General features: G+C 51.2%; 2 protein-coding genes across 3 annotated transcripts; both read right to left on the bottom strand.

Moving 5' to 3' along the window:
• Positions 1-81: 81 nt before the first annotated feature.
• Positions 82-5003, bottom strand: LOC138821360 (V-set and immunoglobulin domain-containing protein 2-like). 2 transcript variants are annotated; one of them, XM_070013527.1, is made up of 7 exons: positions 4781-5003; positions 4146-4309; positions 3578-3785; positions 2446-2604; positions 1282-1401; positions 1034-1178; positions 82-268 (listed from the first exon to the last, which is right to left on the bottom strand). In XM_070013527.1, the coding sequence occupies exons 1-7, from the start codon at positions 4842-4844 to the stop codon at positions 136-138; spliced, it is 993 nt and encodes a 330-aa protein (XP_069869628.1). In that variant the 5' UTR covers positions 4845-5003; the 3' UTR covers positions 82-135. The 2 variants fall into 2 exon arrangements, with proteins under 2 accessions (XP_069869628.1, XP_069869627.1); XM_070013526.1 differs by lacking the exon at positions 4781-5003 and having other exon boundaries at positions 4146-4458.
• A 909-nt stretch (positions 5004-5912) lies between these two features.
• Positions 5913-14990, bottom strand: LOC138821300 (endothelial cell-selective adhesion molecule-like). Its single transcript, XM_070013430.1, has 7 exons — positions 14790-14990; positions 11159-11346; positions 9773-9977; positions 9453-9608; positions 8059-8181; positions 7141-7267; positions 5913-6801 (listed from the first exon to the last, which is right to left on the bottom strand). The coding sequence occupies exons 1-7, from the start codon at positions 14857-14859 to the stop codon at positions 6486-6488; spliced, it is 1185 nt and encodes a 394-aa protein (XP_069869531.1). The 5' UTR covers positions 14860-14990; the 3' UTR covers positions 5913-6485.
• Positions 14991-16678: the final 1688 nt, after the last annotated feature.

The following is a 16678-nucleotide window of genomic DNA, read 5'->3' as shown; positions in this document are numbered from 1 at the left end:
TCCTTATTGGTAATGCTCTTTGGACAGCCTAGAGGACCTGGCTATACCGGCAGTAAGAAGGAGGCGATATGGTACCCAAAGGCTTTCATTATTGAGATTCCCTCCCTTATTGCCCTCAGCGATCACGAAGAGGGGTCATACAACCATAGAGAGCTTGGACTTGGTGGTTGTCGCAGTGCTAGCAGATGGGGACCTCTCCAGGAGGCCTTTGCTAGAATCCGCCTTCACAGACGCTTGCTCAGACATCCCAGGAGCCACAGCATCTTCTCTGAAGGAAACAAACATGTTCTTAGGCTGACGCACCCTTCAGAATGCAGTCATCTTCTAGCCCAGTGACTTGAATTTTATTGCCATAAGAATCATCTGTAGAACTTTGAAGAAGATTCCAGACTCTATCTGCCCCCAACACACACACACACACACACACACACACAATTTTGCTCCAGAAGAAATAGAAAGCAGCCAGAATCTCAATGTTTTGCAAATTCTTGGTGACTTACATCTAAATGTAAGTCACACGAAAATGTTGCTCTGGTCCCTATTCTTGGACTGTACAACTTGCAACTTAAGCAGATGACAGAGGTGGCTTTGGCCTCCTTTCCTGATTGTCCCACACAGAAAAACTAAACTTAGCCAAATGATCAGGACAAATCCAATTCTGGGTATTCACCTCCCACAACTACTTCCTAGTGGCATGTATGTATGTATGTATGTATGTATGTATGTATGTATGTATGTATGTATGTATGTATGTATGTGAGCATGGGAAAACAAAATGTTTTTTAAGCATGAGGAAAGTCAAGGAGATCCAGCAAACTCAGCCATCTGCACCTCAGCTGTGAGATCACTCTTCCATCCATGAAATTAAAAAGGTTATATTGCCATTGCTGCTGCCACCAAATGCCAGTGCTGGGCACCACTCCCTGCTCCTAAATACCTTTAGCCATGTCAGGTTTTGAGGGCAGGAGGAGCCCATGTTCAGTACAAGCCTTTTCATCACACCTCTCTCTCCATCACCCCTAACCCTACTCACCTCAGGTCACTACCCCCATATGTCTCCTTGGCCTTGGTCTTCCTCTCTTTCTGGATCCTGATCAGGCAGAATGCAGCAACTGATAGCAGAAGCACACCCAGGAGCACCCCAATCAGAGTCCCAGCCACTCGGCCTTCGGAGGAGCCTAAGGAGACATAGGAACCCCTCAGAGCTGCAGAACTCTGTTGGCTCATCCTGAGCATTTTGAAAAGCCTCCCCAAGCCAAGCCTTTGCCCAGCGTTCTTTACCAGTCACAGAGAGGGTCAGCTCACAGGATGCACTGCCCATCTGGTTCGTAGCCACACAGCGGTAGATGCCAGAGGAAGTCAGTGAGAGATTGGTGAGGATGAGCTGACCAGATACCTCATCTGCAAGATGGAGAGAAGGGGTGTGGTGCATTCATGCATGCAACTCACAGTGAACACTTACTGTGGGGATGGCACACTCCATTTTATCCTTACACCAATTCCACCAGAGAGGGACTAACCCCATTAACTGATGGAGAAGCTGACTCAAAAAGTAAGTCATTTGTGGGAGATGAGCTGGAGTGGGATTCCAAAGCTATGGCCATTTCTATGCTCTTTCTACCCCACGTTGCTGCCTTGTCGAGGGAGAGGGAAGCGCACACGTGTGAAAGTGATGGAGGAGGATGCTTTCTGGCCGAGGGCAGGTTTCCGGTTAGGGGATAAAAGATCAGAATGCGACATCTTCTCTGAAAAGCCAAGCACTGATGATGGCTCATGCCCCTGATCCTCACTACTTAGGAGGCAGAGATCTGAGGCCTGCAGATCCAAACCAACCAGGCAAAAAAGTCAGTAAGACCCTTATTTTCAGTTAATCAGCAAAAATCTGGAAGTAGAAGTGTGGTTCAAGTGGTAGAACTCCAACCTTGGGTGAGAAAGCCAAACAAGAACATGAGGCTCGGAGTCAAGTCCGCATGCACGCATCCCCACCACCACCACCACCACCACCACCACACATACCACTGGCTCTAGGCCTATCTGAGCCTCTATAAATTCTTTGTTTTGCTTTAGAAGGCAAAACACTCAGCAAGAAATAACCTGGGAGGAGGGGCCTGGACTGATAGGGTTTTTTTGGATTCAAGTTGGTCCCAGGAAACTCTGCCTCAGTTTCCTCTCTAGGCAGTTTGGAAGTGATTCATTTAAGAAATCTCTAGACACATAAGACTATTTCCTACCAGAAAACCAAGAGGATATTTAGCTTGAGTAATTCTCCCAAGAACCCAGCCACAGGAAGACAGACAGGAAGGGAACAATACAAGGAAGAGGCCAGGGAAGGGTATGGTAGTTGGTCTCCCATCCCTAGCCATGAGAATGTGAGTGTATGGTGTTCAGAGAACAGATCTGCTCAGGTCTCCAGTCTATCCTCTTCCTGATGCCCTGGCCCCTTACCTTGAACCATACTGCCAGGAGAAGGGGTAGGAGAAGATCCTAGACGCACCCAGTTGTACACTGGCCTGGGAGCTCCTTCAGAGGAACTACATCGCAGAGCGGCAGAGCCTCCCACTGAAGTTGTTCCACTCTGACTACATAAGGGGCGATTGGGAGGCACTGAAAAAAAAAATTACAGTGAAGTATTCTGTTTCCTGCTTCATTAAGCCTGCCAAATAGTGGTCCTCTTCTCTTCACTCACAACTGCATTGCCAGGAAGTGATTTCCACCATTGGAAATTCTGATGGTTAGAAAAAAAAAATCTTCCTCATGCTGAGCCAAAATCTGTGATAATATAATATCCACCCATTGGTTCCATCCTCTGAGCCCACAAAGAGAAATGAACTTTCTCTTCCACATGACTGCCCTTCAGATATTTGAACATAGCAGACATCCCATCCTAGGTCTTTCTCGTTTCCAAAATCACATTCCTTGTTGCTTTAATAGTTTCTTCCAGTTGCTTACTCCTGAGTAGGCTGTGGTGTAAGGTGAGATGGAAGCTCTGGACACTAAACAGTCCTGTGAAAAAGCTAGGTATCTATGGCTTGCGCCTGTAATCCTAGCAACCCAGGAGGATCGAGCTTTGAAGTCCAGTCCAGGCAAGAATCACCAAAAAGACAGAAGTGGAGCTGTGGCTTGAGGATAGAGAACTATATTAGAGTGAAAAAACTAAGGGACAGCACCCTGAGTTCAAGCTCTAGTACTGACACACATACACAGAAACTTTTGTTCCTTTTATGACTTCCTTTCTCTGCCAACTTACATTGTGAGGGCTGGAATCCAAATTCAAGATACCAACAGGAGGCTCTGTACTGGTGGGGCTATGACTCAGATCCCCATATATGAGAAGAGCTTTCTCTCTTCTCTCAATCTTTTGCTATTAGGTCCTAAGGGAGCAGACACTGTGAAGAGTGGAGTCTGACCATCTAAGTTAGAATTCTTGGAAAGTAGGTATTATTTTTCCCCCTTAAACCACAGTTGTGTGCTTGGGCTGTAAATCCAAATACAAGGAGACTTTTCTGGGGCTGGTGCACATTTTCAGGGTACATAAGTGGTGGTGTGGTGGGCAGGGGGAGTCTCCAGTTTGTCTTACCTAACACAGTAAGGTTGATTAACCCCAACCCATTGGTGTAGAAATCTGGGGGGTTGTTAACATGGCAGAGGTAAGTTCCAGTATCAGAGGGATGGACATCAGTCAGTTTCAGGGTGGCCACTCCTCCTGTGGGGGGATTCTGGAGCAAGCTAGCCCTCTTCGCCTTTGAACCAGTGGGATACAGATTGCCATTGGTGAAGTAGAGGATCTGAGAAGGGGAAGAAGACAAACACATGCGTCCCCTTTTCAATCATGGTCCTTCCACACAGAAGTGGGTATAAGGCCCCTTGCTGCCAGTCAGAGAGATGACATTTTGTATCTGTAGCCTAATGGGGACAAAGTAGTACCCAATCAGTATACCACCCCCAGGGGCAGTGAGTTTAGTCACTGCTACAGTAATTGTGTAGACCCTAGGGGTTGCTGGATCTGGAAACAATGGGAAAAGAAAGATCCAGGATCCACAAAGATGGCAGCCTGAGAAGGTCCAGCAAGAGACAACCACACCCCATCCTGGGAGAATTCCCTGTCCCTAGCCCAAGCCCACTGGGCACAGTGGCCCTCAGCTCACGGGTTGGGATGCAGAGACGGGCTTCCCAGGCTGCACGAAGCTCCACTCCAGGGCGAAGTTGTCTCCCACCGACGTGCTGTAGCTGCAGCGCAGCTCTGCAGTCTTGCCCACGGGCACACTCAGCTGTTCGGCTGGTACGGTCACCTCCACAGCTAACCCTGGGGCTGTGGATGCAAAGGGAAGGCCGGACCCCCATCCCGCTGATCTTGAGGGTCCGGTCCAAACTGGGATATCCATGCTGGGATATCTACGGGGACTCCCTGGGCTCAGCACAAATCCCTCCCAGCGATCCCTGTCTTCCCGAAACCTGATGTTTCCGGGAGGGAGGGACTTACACAGCCCAGTCAGGTTTTTGTGGGTAAAAGGGCTGAGACTGGAACAGGTATGAGGGTTTGTTGGCAGGACAAGGAAAAACAAAAAAAAAACACACCCTGGTGGGTAGCCGGAGAGTCCAAACTCTTAGCCTGCTCTGGCTTCCCGCCTCTGCCCTCCAGGCCTTCAGCCACCCTACCCCCTCCCTCCCTGAGCCTCCTGGACTCCTAGGCAGCCCCAGCCCAACCCACAAGGACTGAGCAGGCCCAGAGGAGCCCAGTGCCCCTGTCCCTTGGCTCTGGCCCCGCCCAGCCCCTCCTCACCACTTAGGCACGAGAAGGCCAGCAGGGTCCAGCCAAGGGAAGGCCCCCCAGGGAACCAGGCCATAACTGCCCTTGCTGTGTTGGTCCTGGTGTCTGTCGGGGTGTCTGGTTGTGTGGGTACAGGAAGGGCAGGGGCTGGCAGTGCTGGGTAGGAGAGAAACTGGCTATCTGAGAGCAAACAAGGGGAGAGGCCAGCCACCACAGGCCAGCTCCTCCCTCCGCCAGGCCCCATTCTGGGATCACTCGAACCCTGCTTCCTCCTCCTTCCCTCTTCCCCCCAATTTCTGAAGCAGTCAGGCTGTGGAAAGGGCTCCGGGCATTGAGTGGCACAGTGAAAGCGAGGGCTCAGAACAGCCGCTGGCAAGGCAAGTATCTGTGGAGGAAGAGGAGGCTTCTGATGATTAGACAGTTGCCAAATGACTTCAGCTCTTTGGGAGGCTCAAGACAGCCCCAGTTCTGGTTCCTCCAGAGATTTGTCTTCCTTCCAAGCCCCTCTGATTCACCACTTGGTGAAGGTAAGAGTCTCCATCCATCTCCCTGCTCTCAGAGTCACTCTATTCTATGGCCAGGAAAACTCCACTCTTGGCAGGAAAGGGCATGAGGGAATTCAGACCTCCTATGCCCAGCTCTCCCTCAGTCAACAAGAGGGTGTGTTTGTTAAGGATTTGGTGTTAGACAAAGCCTAAGTGAGGTTCCCCTAGAGAGCAGGAAGCCATGGGGGTACATGACCACCCTAACGGGAAACCTCAAGGCTCCAGCAGGAAGGCTCCAGCTAGTTCATCCATCTTTGCTTCTCAGACTGGATTCAGAACTCATTAATGTCTGGGTCTTGGTGTTTCTCCTTTCACAGGACAGCGGATGATCTTTCTAGGGCTCAGGGCATGACTCAAGTGGTTGAGCAGCTGTCTAGCATGAGACTCTGAGCTCAAATTCCAGTACTTCCCCACCCCCCCCCCCAAAAAAAATAAAATAAAAAGATGACTAAAGAAAGGGCTCTGCTAAGCCAGAAAGGTGGAAGGCTCTGTACAAAGACTCTCGGGTACACAGCCTGGTAGGATCTATTTTCCAAATGCCTGAAGCTCGATTTCTCAGAATTTTCAGTTAGAAAAGGCAAACTTCATACTTATTTTATACAAATGCATTGTATCTTTATTGAAATCTGCAAAACAAAAATCACAATTCAAGTTCGTTTTTAAAATGTCTTCCCTAACCTGTGCCCCAACAACACTCAACCAAGCAAGCAGAAGATGTTTATCTTTTTTTTTTTCAATTAAAAAAAAAGATCTTTAAATAGTTGTACAACGAGGTTTCAGTTCAACAGGTCAGTTTAAGAGCTGGAGTGGCAACAAAGGATAGCATTAGGTAAGAACATGGTACAGATGCTGGGGGCCTGTGGACTCACTGACTGGAAATCTCCACAGTCCTTAGAGGGTAGCCAGTCTCCTCAGCATTCAGCTGGCTTCATAGAGACAAACAGAGGGATGGAGGAGGGGGGGAGGTTCTCTCTGATCCCCAGGTTTTCCTCTTCTTTTCCTTTGACCTCCTGGACATTTGGGCTTACTGAGACCCAGCTGTCTCACAGTCAAGCATGGTGAGGGCAGAGGACTGGAAGCCTGGAATGTGGCTACCCTCCCCAACCCAGGCTTCTGTGCTACAGGATACAAGGAGAGACACCAGATCATTTGCCCAATGATTGCCTGAGTTGTCACACTAGAGACCCCGCCTGATTCTGGGCAGGCACCATCACAGGTACAGCACCCATATGGCTCAGGGAAGAGGAGGAAACTCCCCCAGGGGTCAGGGATACTGGCTGAGGGGAGGCCTCTTTTGTTCTGGGATGTTTTGGTGAGGACAGGGCCTGGCTAGAGAGACTGGGCGTGGGGGTCAATACACTGGGCCTAGGAGGGCCCTGGGGTGGCTGGAAGGCTCGTGCTGAGGTGACAGAGGAAAGAGTTCCATTCTTGGAGAGTGTGTCTGAGCCCTTGGTCCAGGGCAGGGTTCGGGGAGCAGTGGCGTCCTCCCTGGTTATCAAGGAAATAATAAGAGGTCAGAAGCAGAAGGAAGAAGAGGGTTTTCTACATGATCTATGTCTCTCTCTCTCTCTCTCTCTCTCTCTCTCTCTCTCTCTCTCTCTCTCTCTCTCTCCACACACACACACACACACACACACACACACACACACAGAATTTCTCTCTTTTAATGGCTCTCTCTCTCTCTCTTCCTCCCCTCTTCCAAGCCCTCTCTCCTTCCTTTATAACTTCCTAGAGAAATGATGTTTTACTAACTACCCATCCTTCCATTAGGTGGGAGCCGAATTCCCAGATTCTGTTAGGAAGTTAGGAGAGACCAGGAACACTTACTTGATATCATTGGCCAGTTCCTCTGGGGCCTTGTCCCGGCGTTGGTACAAGAGGACTAGCCCAACCAGCAGCACCAATCCAACCAGGGTACCCACAACTGCTCCAGCAATTACTGCGGCCCTAGACTCTGCAAAAAGCTTCACGTCAGACAGGAATCCCCAGATGGACCCTACCCTTTTCAGTTTCAGTACCCCATGACCACATAATAGTCTCTTTTTAACACTGTTAAGAAGGGAAATGGGCCAGACAATGTCTATAATCCTATGTCTCATGTCTATAATCCTAGCTAATCAAAAGGCCGAGATCTGAGGACCATAGTTCAAAGCCAGCCTGGGCAGGGAAGTCCATGAAACTCTTATCTCCAATGAACCACCAGAAAACTGGAAGTGGTGCTATGGCTCAAAGTGGTAGAATGCTAGCGTTGAGCAAAAGAGCTCTGGGACAGTGACCAGGCCCTAAACTCAAGCCCCATGACTGACAAAAAAGAAAGAAAAGAAGAGAGATGGACCAGACACTGATGGTTCATGTCTATAATCCTAGTTACCTCAAGAGGCTGAGATCTGAGGAACATGGTTTGAAGCCAGGAACATCCATGAGACTTTTACCTTCAATTATCCACCAAAAAAAGCCAGAAGTGAAACTGTGGCTCAAGTGGTAGAGTGCTAAGAGACAGCATTCAGGCCCTGAGTTCAAGCCCTAGGACTGGCATAATTTTTTTTTAATTTAAAAAAAGAAGGGAGATGGAGGGTGGTCAAGCAGAAAGAGGCCACTGACCAAACATTACAAACCTTTGACCAAGGCAAGCTCCCTCCCTTGATATAAAGAGAGATGTCAACAGACAGGCTTCCAACGCTCCATCTGCAAACCACCCTCACCATTGACCACAGTTCTCCTTAACCACACTTACCCCTCACTGACCTGTGCTCACTTCCAGAGTTACATTGCACTGGGCACTTCCCACTATATTCTGGACTTTGCAGACATAGACTCCAGACATGGCACTAGAAAGGTTGGTGAGGGTTAAAGACCCACGCACAGGATCTGTGGACACAAATTTAGTTATCACCTCAGAGACCTTCTTCCCCAGGTGAGAAAAACAACCCTGTCCTGACTCTGCAATATCCTCTTTGACTCTGGGAGTTGCCACCTAGCTGTCTTCTGATGCAGGGAAAAATGCATCACAGCTAGCGTGCAGGGCTCTGTTCCCAACTGTGACCTGTTAGCCCATTACCTCCATTTCCACTCCTTACTGCTCCCAACTGATACCTTAACATAAACCTGTATACCTGTCCAATCCTTATAAGTAAGGAACCTATATGCAGAAAACTGAGCATAATTTTTTCTTCCTTCCTTCCTTTCTTTCTTTTTTTGTTGGTCCTGGGGCTTGAACTCAGGGCCTGGGCTCTGTCTTTGAGACTCTTTGTGCTCAAGGGTAGAACTTTACCACTTGAGCCACAGTGTCACAGCTTTTTCTGAGTAGTTTATGGGAGATGAGAGACTCATGGATTTTCCTGCCCAGGCTGGCTTTGAACTGCAATCTACAGATCTCAGCCTCCTGAGTAGCTAGGATTATAGGTGTGAGCCACCTTTTTTTTTTCCATTAAAAATGTTTTTTCACCTGGCACTGGTGGCTCACACCTGTAATCCTAACTATTCAGGAGGCTGAGATCTGAGGATTATGGTTAGAAAACAGCTCAGGTAGGTGTTTGTGAGACTCTAATCTCCAATTAACCACAACAAAACTGGAAGTGGAGCTGTGGCGCAAAGTGGTAGAGCACTAGCTTTGAACAACAACAACAACAAAAAGCTCAGGGACAGAGCCCAGGCCCTGAGTTCAAGCCCCATGACTCCCCTCTCCCCCCCCCACCTCTCCCCAAAATATTTTAAGTAGTTGTATAAAAGAGTTTCAATTAAAGAGATCAGTTTATGAATATAATGCATCTTGATTAAAGTTACCCCTCCCAGCATTCTCCTCCTCTTCCTCCACCCAACCCTACTCATCCTTCAAGCTACCTGGCTCCATTTTCACTCTGAGTGGTAAGACTGTATTCTCCCATCTTTCCTCTCTCTATTCATCTGCCCCTCCCCCAATTCACCTCCAGCTCTGAGGAAACATGTTTCAATGTCCTGATAATTCATCTTGTTAAACTGTAAGTTAGCTGTTCAACGAAGTTATCCCATTGTAATCTACTGGAGCCTAATTTTCACCCTGCTCCCCACATCCTCCTCCTCCTGAGTCTTTCCCATGGAGTCCCTCCAGTATCTCTTCCCTTTCCCCTTCCCCACACAGCCACCGGCAGACATTCTCTCACCTAAAACTGGTGGGTAGAAAATCTTGGAGGATGGGGGTAGCCGCTCCCACTGGTATTCTGCTAGAGGTTTACTCCTTGGGGAATGGCAGCTCAGAGTCACATTGGACCCCACACGGGGTACCCCCAGAAGATGGCAAGATGGAGGAGCTGGAGGAACTAAGAAATGGTTGAGAAGTTAAAACCCACACCCAGTGGGGCCCCGGGTTCTCTCTCCTCCCACCAGCAAGAATTACACTCAGCTCCCTTGGGAGAGAAGCATGGGGACCTTCGGACCTGCTGTGGTTGTGTGGGGAGCGGGGAGGTGGTTGCTTCTCACTCACCCAGCACATTGAGCTCTATGGTTTTGACGCTGTTGCCCCAGTTGGTGCCATGACTGTCTTGTACATTCACAGAACAGCGGTAGGAGCCGGAGTCTTTCTCTTGGAGGGCTTGCAGGAGCAGGGACACATTCCGGGAGGGCATGTTGTAAACCAGAGATGCCCGCCATGTTGTGGTTGACAAAACCCCATTGATATATGACAACAGCTGAGGGGAAGGGTACACACAGGAGGCACACACAGGACACCTCCTGTTATTATCTGTGATGCCCTGTCCCTGCTGGCTTAGCCAGTTACCTTCCCCCAAACTGGCCTTCACTTGGCTCCTCATCTGCCCCCACCCTTCTGACCTGAACTAGCTCCCGTTCAGCCCCAGCCACACGCTCATTGTACCAGGTCTTATAGACAGAGCAGCTGTGGTTTCCTCTCAAAAGTTGCACTGTGTGTTTAGGAGGGTGCCATAATAGGAGAAGGGAAGATAATGTAACAGGGAATATATACGAAAGAAATTTAGACTGCAGAGGCGATCCAGGCTCTGTAAACCTGGAAACTTATATAAATGGAAGGTGGGGGGGGGGTGGTGGGGGGTTATGTTGTACCTTTAAGTTAATGAAGGTAAAATACCTTTAAAAAGCTAACAAATAAACATGAAGTTCAACATCAAATGACTTTCTTGAACTTGTTTTCCAGGACCTTTGGGAGGAATTTCTGCAAGTGATGGCCTCGTGTGTCATGGAAAGGCAGGAGGTTATTGGAGCCTCCCTTTGCCTCTGGGTATAGAGGTACCTTTAGGAATCGAAGTGGCCTGTACTTGGTACTACCCAAAGCACAGAGAATGGCCAGGTGCTGGTGGTTCATGCTTGTAAATCCTAGCTACTCAGGAGGCTGAGTATCTGAGAATCAATGTTCAAAGTCAGCTGGTGCAGCAAAGTCTGGGAGATTCTCATCTCTAATGAACCAGTAAGAAGACAGAAGTGGAGGTATGGCTCCCGTTGGGGGAGCTCCAGTGTTGGGTGGGGGGGAGGAGTATGGAGAATGTTAACACAGAAACAGCTCAGCTTTTTTCTTTTTTCTTTTTTTTTTTTTTGCCTTAAGCCTTTCCTTTTTCATCACGAATGGCTCCAGCATCCACTTCCACCATAGCAAGCAAATGTCTGCTTTTGTGGTGCTTTGATTGTTAGATTTCTAGGGGAAACTAGGGTGGGGAAAGAAATCTCTGGGGAAGTCTGCAAGATAAGAACAAATACACCGTGGACACTTGGTGTTCCCTGAAACTCCTTCCCAAATCCCCAGCCCTTGATCACCCCTCCTCCGGTCCACAGCCCTTCCCTCCATCCCCAGCTGAGGACCTCTGCTTGCCACTCACTGGCTGGAAGCTTTCTCCCTCACCTGGTCTGAATTTTTCCCTTTTTGTTCCTGGAACCAGATCACGAAGGGCACCTCCCATGGCTGGATATCAGGCATCTCCCCAGGCATAGTGTACCAGACTGGGAACACCACTTCTGCCCCTTCTACCGCCTGCAACTTGGTGAGGCCGGTGGGCACATGCAGCTCAAACTGGGCCTGAGATGGGGACACTGGAGACAAAGGGAGGAAAGTGAGTACGAAGGGCAGAAGGCGGGCTTCCTGTTCAGCTGAGAACCTACCTCATGAGACCCACGAAGGTTCTGCAATGAGAGAGGACAGTAGCCATGGAGACACATTCCTACATGTTTATTCACATCCCACGGCATTGATCCTTTGCACCAAGATAGGGTAGGGAGCAGATTTCCAACGAGGAGAGGAAGATCTTAGGAGCAAGGGCAGATCTATTGTGTGTGTGTATGTGTGCCTGTCCTGGGACTTTTTTTAAAATTTCCTCAAGGCTATCAACTGTACCACTTGAGCCTCAGCTGCACTTCCAACTTTTTGGTGGTTAATTGGAGATACAGTCTCAATGTCTTTCCTGCCCGGGACTAGCTACAAACAATGCTCTTCAGAGCTCAGCCTTCTTTCTGAGGAGCTGGGATTACCAGCATGAGTCACCTCAAGGTCTACTACTCTTGATCTATGTAGTACATTTGCTCCCCTAATCTCCTTTCTTGGGCTAAAGGTAAGGAAAAGTGGCCAACCTCACCCGGCCACCAGGACTCCATCTGGTGTTCTCCACCTGACAGCGGCGGCTTATGAAGCAGCCCAGACACCCATTCGGCCCCTCGGCTCCTTCTGAACCACTGGTAGCAGGAGAGATCCTAGCAGCCCAGCTACCCTCTCTCCATCTGTTGACTGCCATGCTAAGAAACAGAAAGCTCTAGAGAGCCCTTTTGGGGTCAGGGCGCTTGGGATCTGTTAGGTTGCACAGAATTACAGGCAGCATTGAGAGTCTGACAGGTGCCAGATTGTTCTAGAGCAGGGGAGGTCTGGGGTGTTAGTTTCAATGAGTTCAATTTGCTGTCTTTTTTATCCTTCAAAGGGGCAAAGGAGCAGTACTAAATCCTTTGGGTTAGTACTTGACCAAGCCTGAGGACCCTGGTGGCCAGGTAACCGCATATTTGAGATGCCACCTCCTGCAGGTGAGAGATGACCCAGATGCGGGGCCGAGGCCACCGAGCCACTCAGCTCTGAGCCCCTGTACAGCCGGGCTGAGATTTATTCTAAGGGTCAGGGATCCAGGATGCACACCACTGCCACTGCTTCAGAAACCCCCCATTCCTATTCCTTATCCTTCCCCAGCAACCCCCCCTTCCCATTTCCTGGCCAGTCCCTGTGGGCAGGGCAGGAAACTTGTGCCCTAAGATAAGAAAGAAGACAATGGGGGCCGCTGGACCGGAGGCTCTATGGCGAAAACAACCCTGGGCCTCAAGGAGCTCAAAGCCCCCTGGAGACCTGGCTCACAAGACGGACGCTGGTCACACCTGGAGCCTTTGGGCAGGCCAGTATCTGTTTCCTCCCGGAAAACTGTCACCAGGGAGGGGTCCGCTTCCATCCTCTCTCCCAGGTCCTGTGTTTATAACTGCATTTCAAATACATACATACTAATGGACACACCAAGTCAGCCTGTTTTACACCCTCAGTAGGAAACCAGAGCAGAAGTGGGGGGGGGGGGCTGTAGTCTCTCTCCCCTGTGTTTAAGTGTCTTTCAAACTGGTCTGGGTTCTCCAGGGAGTTGTTGGGTCTAAGGGAAGGACACCCCAGAGCAGCAGAAGCAAGGGACCAGAGTGAAGGAACAGGACAGGGCCAAAGGATAGGGAAATGGGCCCGCTGTGTTCCCCAGGGCTACTATTTTTAGTCCCCCTCTTTCTCTGAGAAACTCCCCCAGCAGGCTTCTCACGCCCTAGGGGCAGCAGTACTGAGCTGTGGAGGAACCCATGGACCAAGAGAGGCAGTGGCAGGGTGCCGGTCACACACCAGCAGACCAGAGCCCATTTTAACCCATGCAAGGCCAGTGGGAGCTGGGCAGCCCTCATGGTGCCTGTGGGAACTTGACCTTCAGTGTGCCAAACTGAGGTTCGAAACTGGTTTAGAAAAAGGGTTGCAGTCAACCTGCAGATGATACCGAGGGTGCCCGGCAGCAAATGCAGCTTCTCCTCCCTTGTTGGAGACCCCGTATCCCAGCAGGAAGGGGGATTGGAAAGTTAGGGGAAATGTAGGAGGGAAAAAGGCACTGTGGCTTCAGGTGCAAAGGCAGAGCTGGAAGCCAAGGGGTTCTGGATCAGGTACACCAAGTCTAGAGGGCAGGAAGCTGTATACTTTGGGGAGATTGGGAGATACTCAGAAGACTCCTTTGTCTGGGGATATGAACACTTCATACCCTGAATAGACTGGTACGTAGACTACTCTAGGTAAAGGAGCTAAGAGTTCCCCATCATGGTAGCTGATTTTCACATTTTGGGGGGGGGGGTCCGGTCGTGGGGTCTGAACTCTGGGCTGGGCGCTGTCCCTCAGCTCTTCAGTTCAAGGCTAGTCGCTCTACCACTTGAGCCACAGTGCCACTTCCGGCTTTTTTTTCTGCTGAGGAATTGAACCCAGGACCTCATGCATGCGAGGCAAGCACTCTACAACGGAGCCAACTTCCCAGCCCGTGATTTTCACTCTTCATCCTTCCAATTCTGCTCTGGATTCCTCCAACTGAGAAATGGGTCAAAGCAGATGCCCCCAGACCCTGATGGAGACCCAAGGAGCAGAAGCAGCAGCAGCAGCAGTCCGGAAGGCAGCAAATGGAAAAGCTTGCTCCTACTAGGTCCTTGCTCCCTAAGATATAACATGGGCTCCCCCGCAGCTACTCTTAAAGTTAGATGGCCCCAATGCTTCCAGCACTGCTTAAGCACTTGCTCTAGGGTTTTCCCTTCCTCGCTCCACTCTTTCCCACTCCTTCCTCTTCCCCTGTTCCGGCTGGGTACGATGAGTCTGGGGGTATGATGTGACCACAGGACTCCTCTAGGCATCCCAATCCTTCCTCCATTTCCTGTGTCCATGACCTCATGGCCATTCTTTGGGGGCACCTCCCTGGATTTCCAGGGCAGGAAGCAGGAGGGGACAAGCGCAGGAACGGGGCTGGGAAATCGACAGTGAAGTAGGTGGCGTCCATGTCGAGGCTGGGGACCAACGTTTCACATTGGCTTGAGTTGGGGGGAAGGGTAGGTGGAAGAGAGAGGTCTGGAGTTAAATCCTTAAGCTCTTTAGTCAGTGTCTCGTGGAGACATCAGCTCATCCAGCTCTGCTGAGTGGGGGTTGGAGAGGGAAATGGTTCTGGTACCACATATCACAAGTACCCCAGTCTGGACCTGGAGATGAAGATGGCCTTATCCCCTGGCACCCCCTACCCCACACCCAAACTACGGGCTGTTGCTGCCATAGGATGCGGCCATCCCCACCAGCCAACAGTACCCCAGGCTGAGGAACGATGGGGGAGAGCCAGTCTCAAGCGGTAGGCCCACCCACCCAATTAAGTTCCTCATCCATGTTCAGAGTCCTCCTCCTACAGGGTCAGGTTCACCCCCTCCTCCATCCCCAGTCCTTCCTGGCCCCGGGTTTGACTCACCGACAGTACTCAATCCCAGGAACAAAACCCGCCACAAGTTGGTTGTAGGGAGGCCAGACAGAGGAATCATGGTCTTCCTGGCCCCAACCTGGTCAGGGACGACAGTCCTGGAGCACACTGCCCAACAAGGGCCAAGCTGCACGGCCACTGGACCGTGCGCGGGAGCCAGGCCACTGACAAGGGCAGCTCAAGTGTGCTGTGTGCTGGTGGTGGGGTGGTGGCCGCCGGCGACAGGGGCGGGGCATGGGGAGGGTGGAGAGGTCGCCGCCCGGGGGGCGGGGCGGGATGGCAGGACCCGTGGGGGGGGGAGGGAGGGGAGGAGGGGAGTGCTCCCAGCGCTTGGACCCTGAGATCGGTGGCCTCAGCTGTCAGACCTCGGGCAGGGGTCGGATAAGTCGTGACATCTCACGAACTGACCCAGGGAGCAAGAAGGGACACTTGTGCGTCATACACTGCCCCCGGGAAGGAGGAAGGGGGTGACTGGAGGGAATCTGGAGAGTCTGAAGTCCAGCAGCGGCTCACACCTCTGACACTGTGAAGAGCAAACCAGCCCACCCTGGGCTCGGCCCGAATAACCTGCTCCGAGCTTGGGGCTCTGACCGGGTCAGCCTTGGGAAGGCCGGGCAGAGCGCTGCGCGGCGGGAAGCGCCTCCGTCCGCAGCGGCCATCCACCACTTCCCTGCGCCGGGAGGGGCGGGTGCGCGGCCGGAAGGGCTCTGGCCGCACCCCACCCCAACTCCCCAGCCACCTGGCGGCCCGAGGGCGCGCGCACCGCCCCTCCGAGGCGCAGAGGGGCTCGGGGCGATTCCCACAGACCCAGCAAAGATCTGGCCTGAGGACCGCCGGGGCCTTTTGACTCACATCCTGAACTGGGAAGAGTGGCGCAAGGTGGAGCTGAGCACTGCGTTCCTTCCCAGCTCCTTTCCAGGGGAATGAACAGCCTCCAGGCCTTCTGCCGACTGGAGCCGAGGAGGAGGAGGCTTGCGCAGAGGCGGACAGGACGGTTTCCCCATTCTTCTTCATCCCCTGTATCTTCGCTAACTCCCATCACTGCAGCGAACGGCTTAAGCCCGCTCTGATCTTTTAATTCCCAAGACTACATCTTGTTCGCAGTGAATTTAATTGAACCGCCGGGCGCCCCCCCTCACCCCGCCTTCGCCCGGAGGCCAAGGCGCACGCGCGCCCCCTGCCGGCGGCGGCTCCCTCAGGGAAGTGCGCGCACCTGTTCCTAAGAGAAACAACAAAACTCCCAAGACAGAGGCAAAGATCACGGGGAGCAGAAGGCATGACCACGAATTCCCGGTGCTGCCCACTTCGAAGGAGGCACAAACGTGTAGGAATAAAAGCAGCCAGGCCTAGCAGATTGTATGTATTCCACACAATTCATCCTTTGAGTACGATCCCCGTGGCCCCATCAGACACAGTGTGGATGTGCTGTGCACAGTGGACCAAGTGTGGCATGCCTGGCTGCTCCTCAAATACCTGTCATGCAGTGGCTATGAGAAACACCCATGCAAACACTGGGCTGCTCTTGTCATCCCTGGAATCTGACACTTGGCAGCTCGGTTGACTGCAGGAATAGGTCACATCTGCTGGAATGAGGATGGCCAAAGAGTAGGGTGGGAGACTGTTGGTTTCTCCTATTCTACCACCCTCAAAATTTTCTTGACTTTAGTGTACATTGCAAAGCGTCTCCTGTACTTTTGTTCCAGACCAGAGTTGTCACCTCAAATAATTCCGTTCTAGAAAGGCAGTGGTCTTAGTTATGATTCATTTAATCATACAAGTGTGCTCAGTCTTACAAAGCTCTGTGTAAATTAGAGCCTTAGCTGTCACTTCCTGTAGCTTTTTCCTTCAGAATTCAGATCGCTAATAACTTGACACATGGG

The sequence above is a fragment of the Dipodomys merriami genome, unplaced genomic scaffold, assembly GCF_024711535.1.
Source record: "Dipodomys merriami isolate MVZ:Mamm:240054 unplaced genomic scaffold, mDipMer1.0.p SCAF_91, whole genome shotgun sequence".
In the NCBI taxonomy this organism is placed as follows: Eukaryota; Metazoa; Chordata; class Mammalia; order Rodentia; family Heteromyidae; genus Dipodomys; species Dipodomys merriami.
The sequence above is the reverse complement of the archived record's forward strand: the minus strand, read 5'-3'. Positions and strand labels throughout refer to the sequence as shown.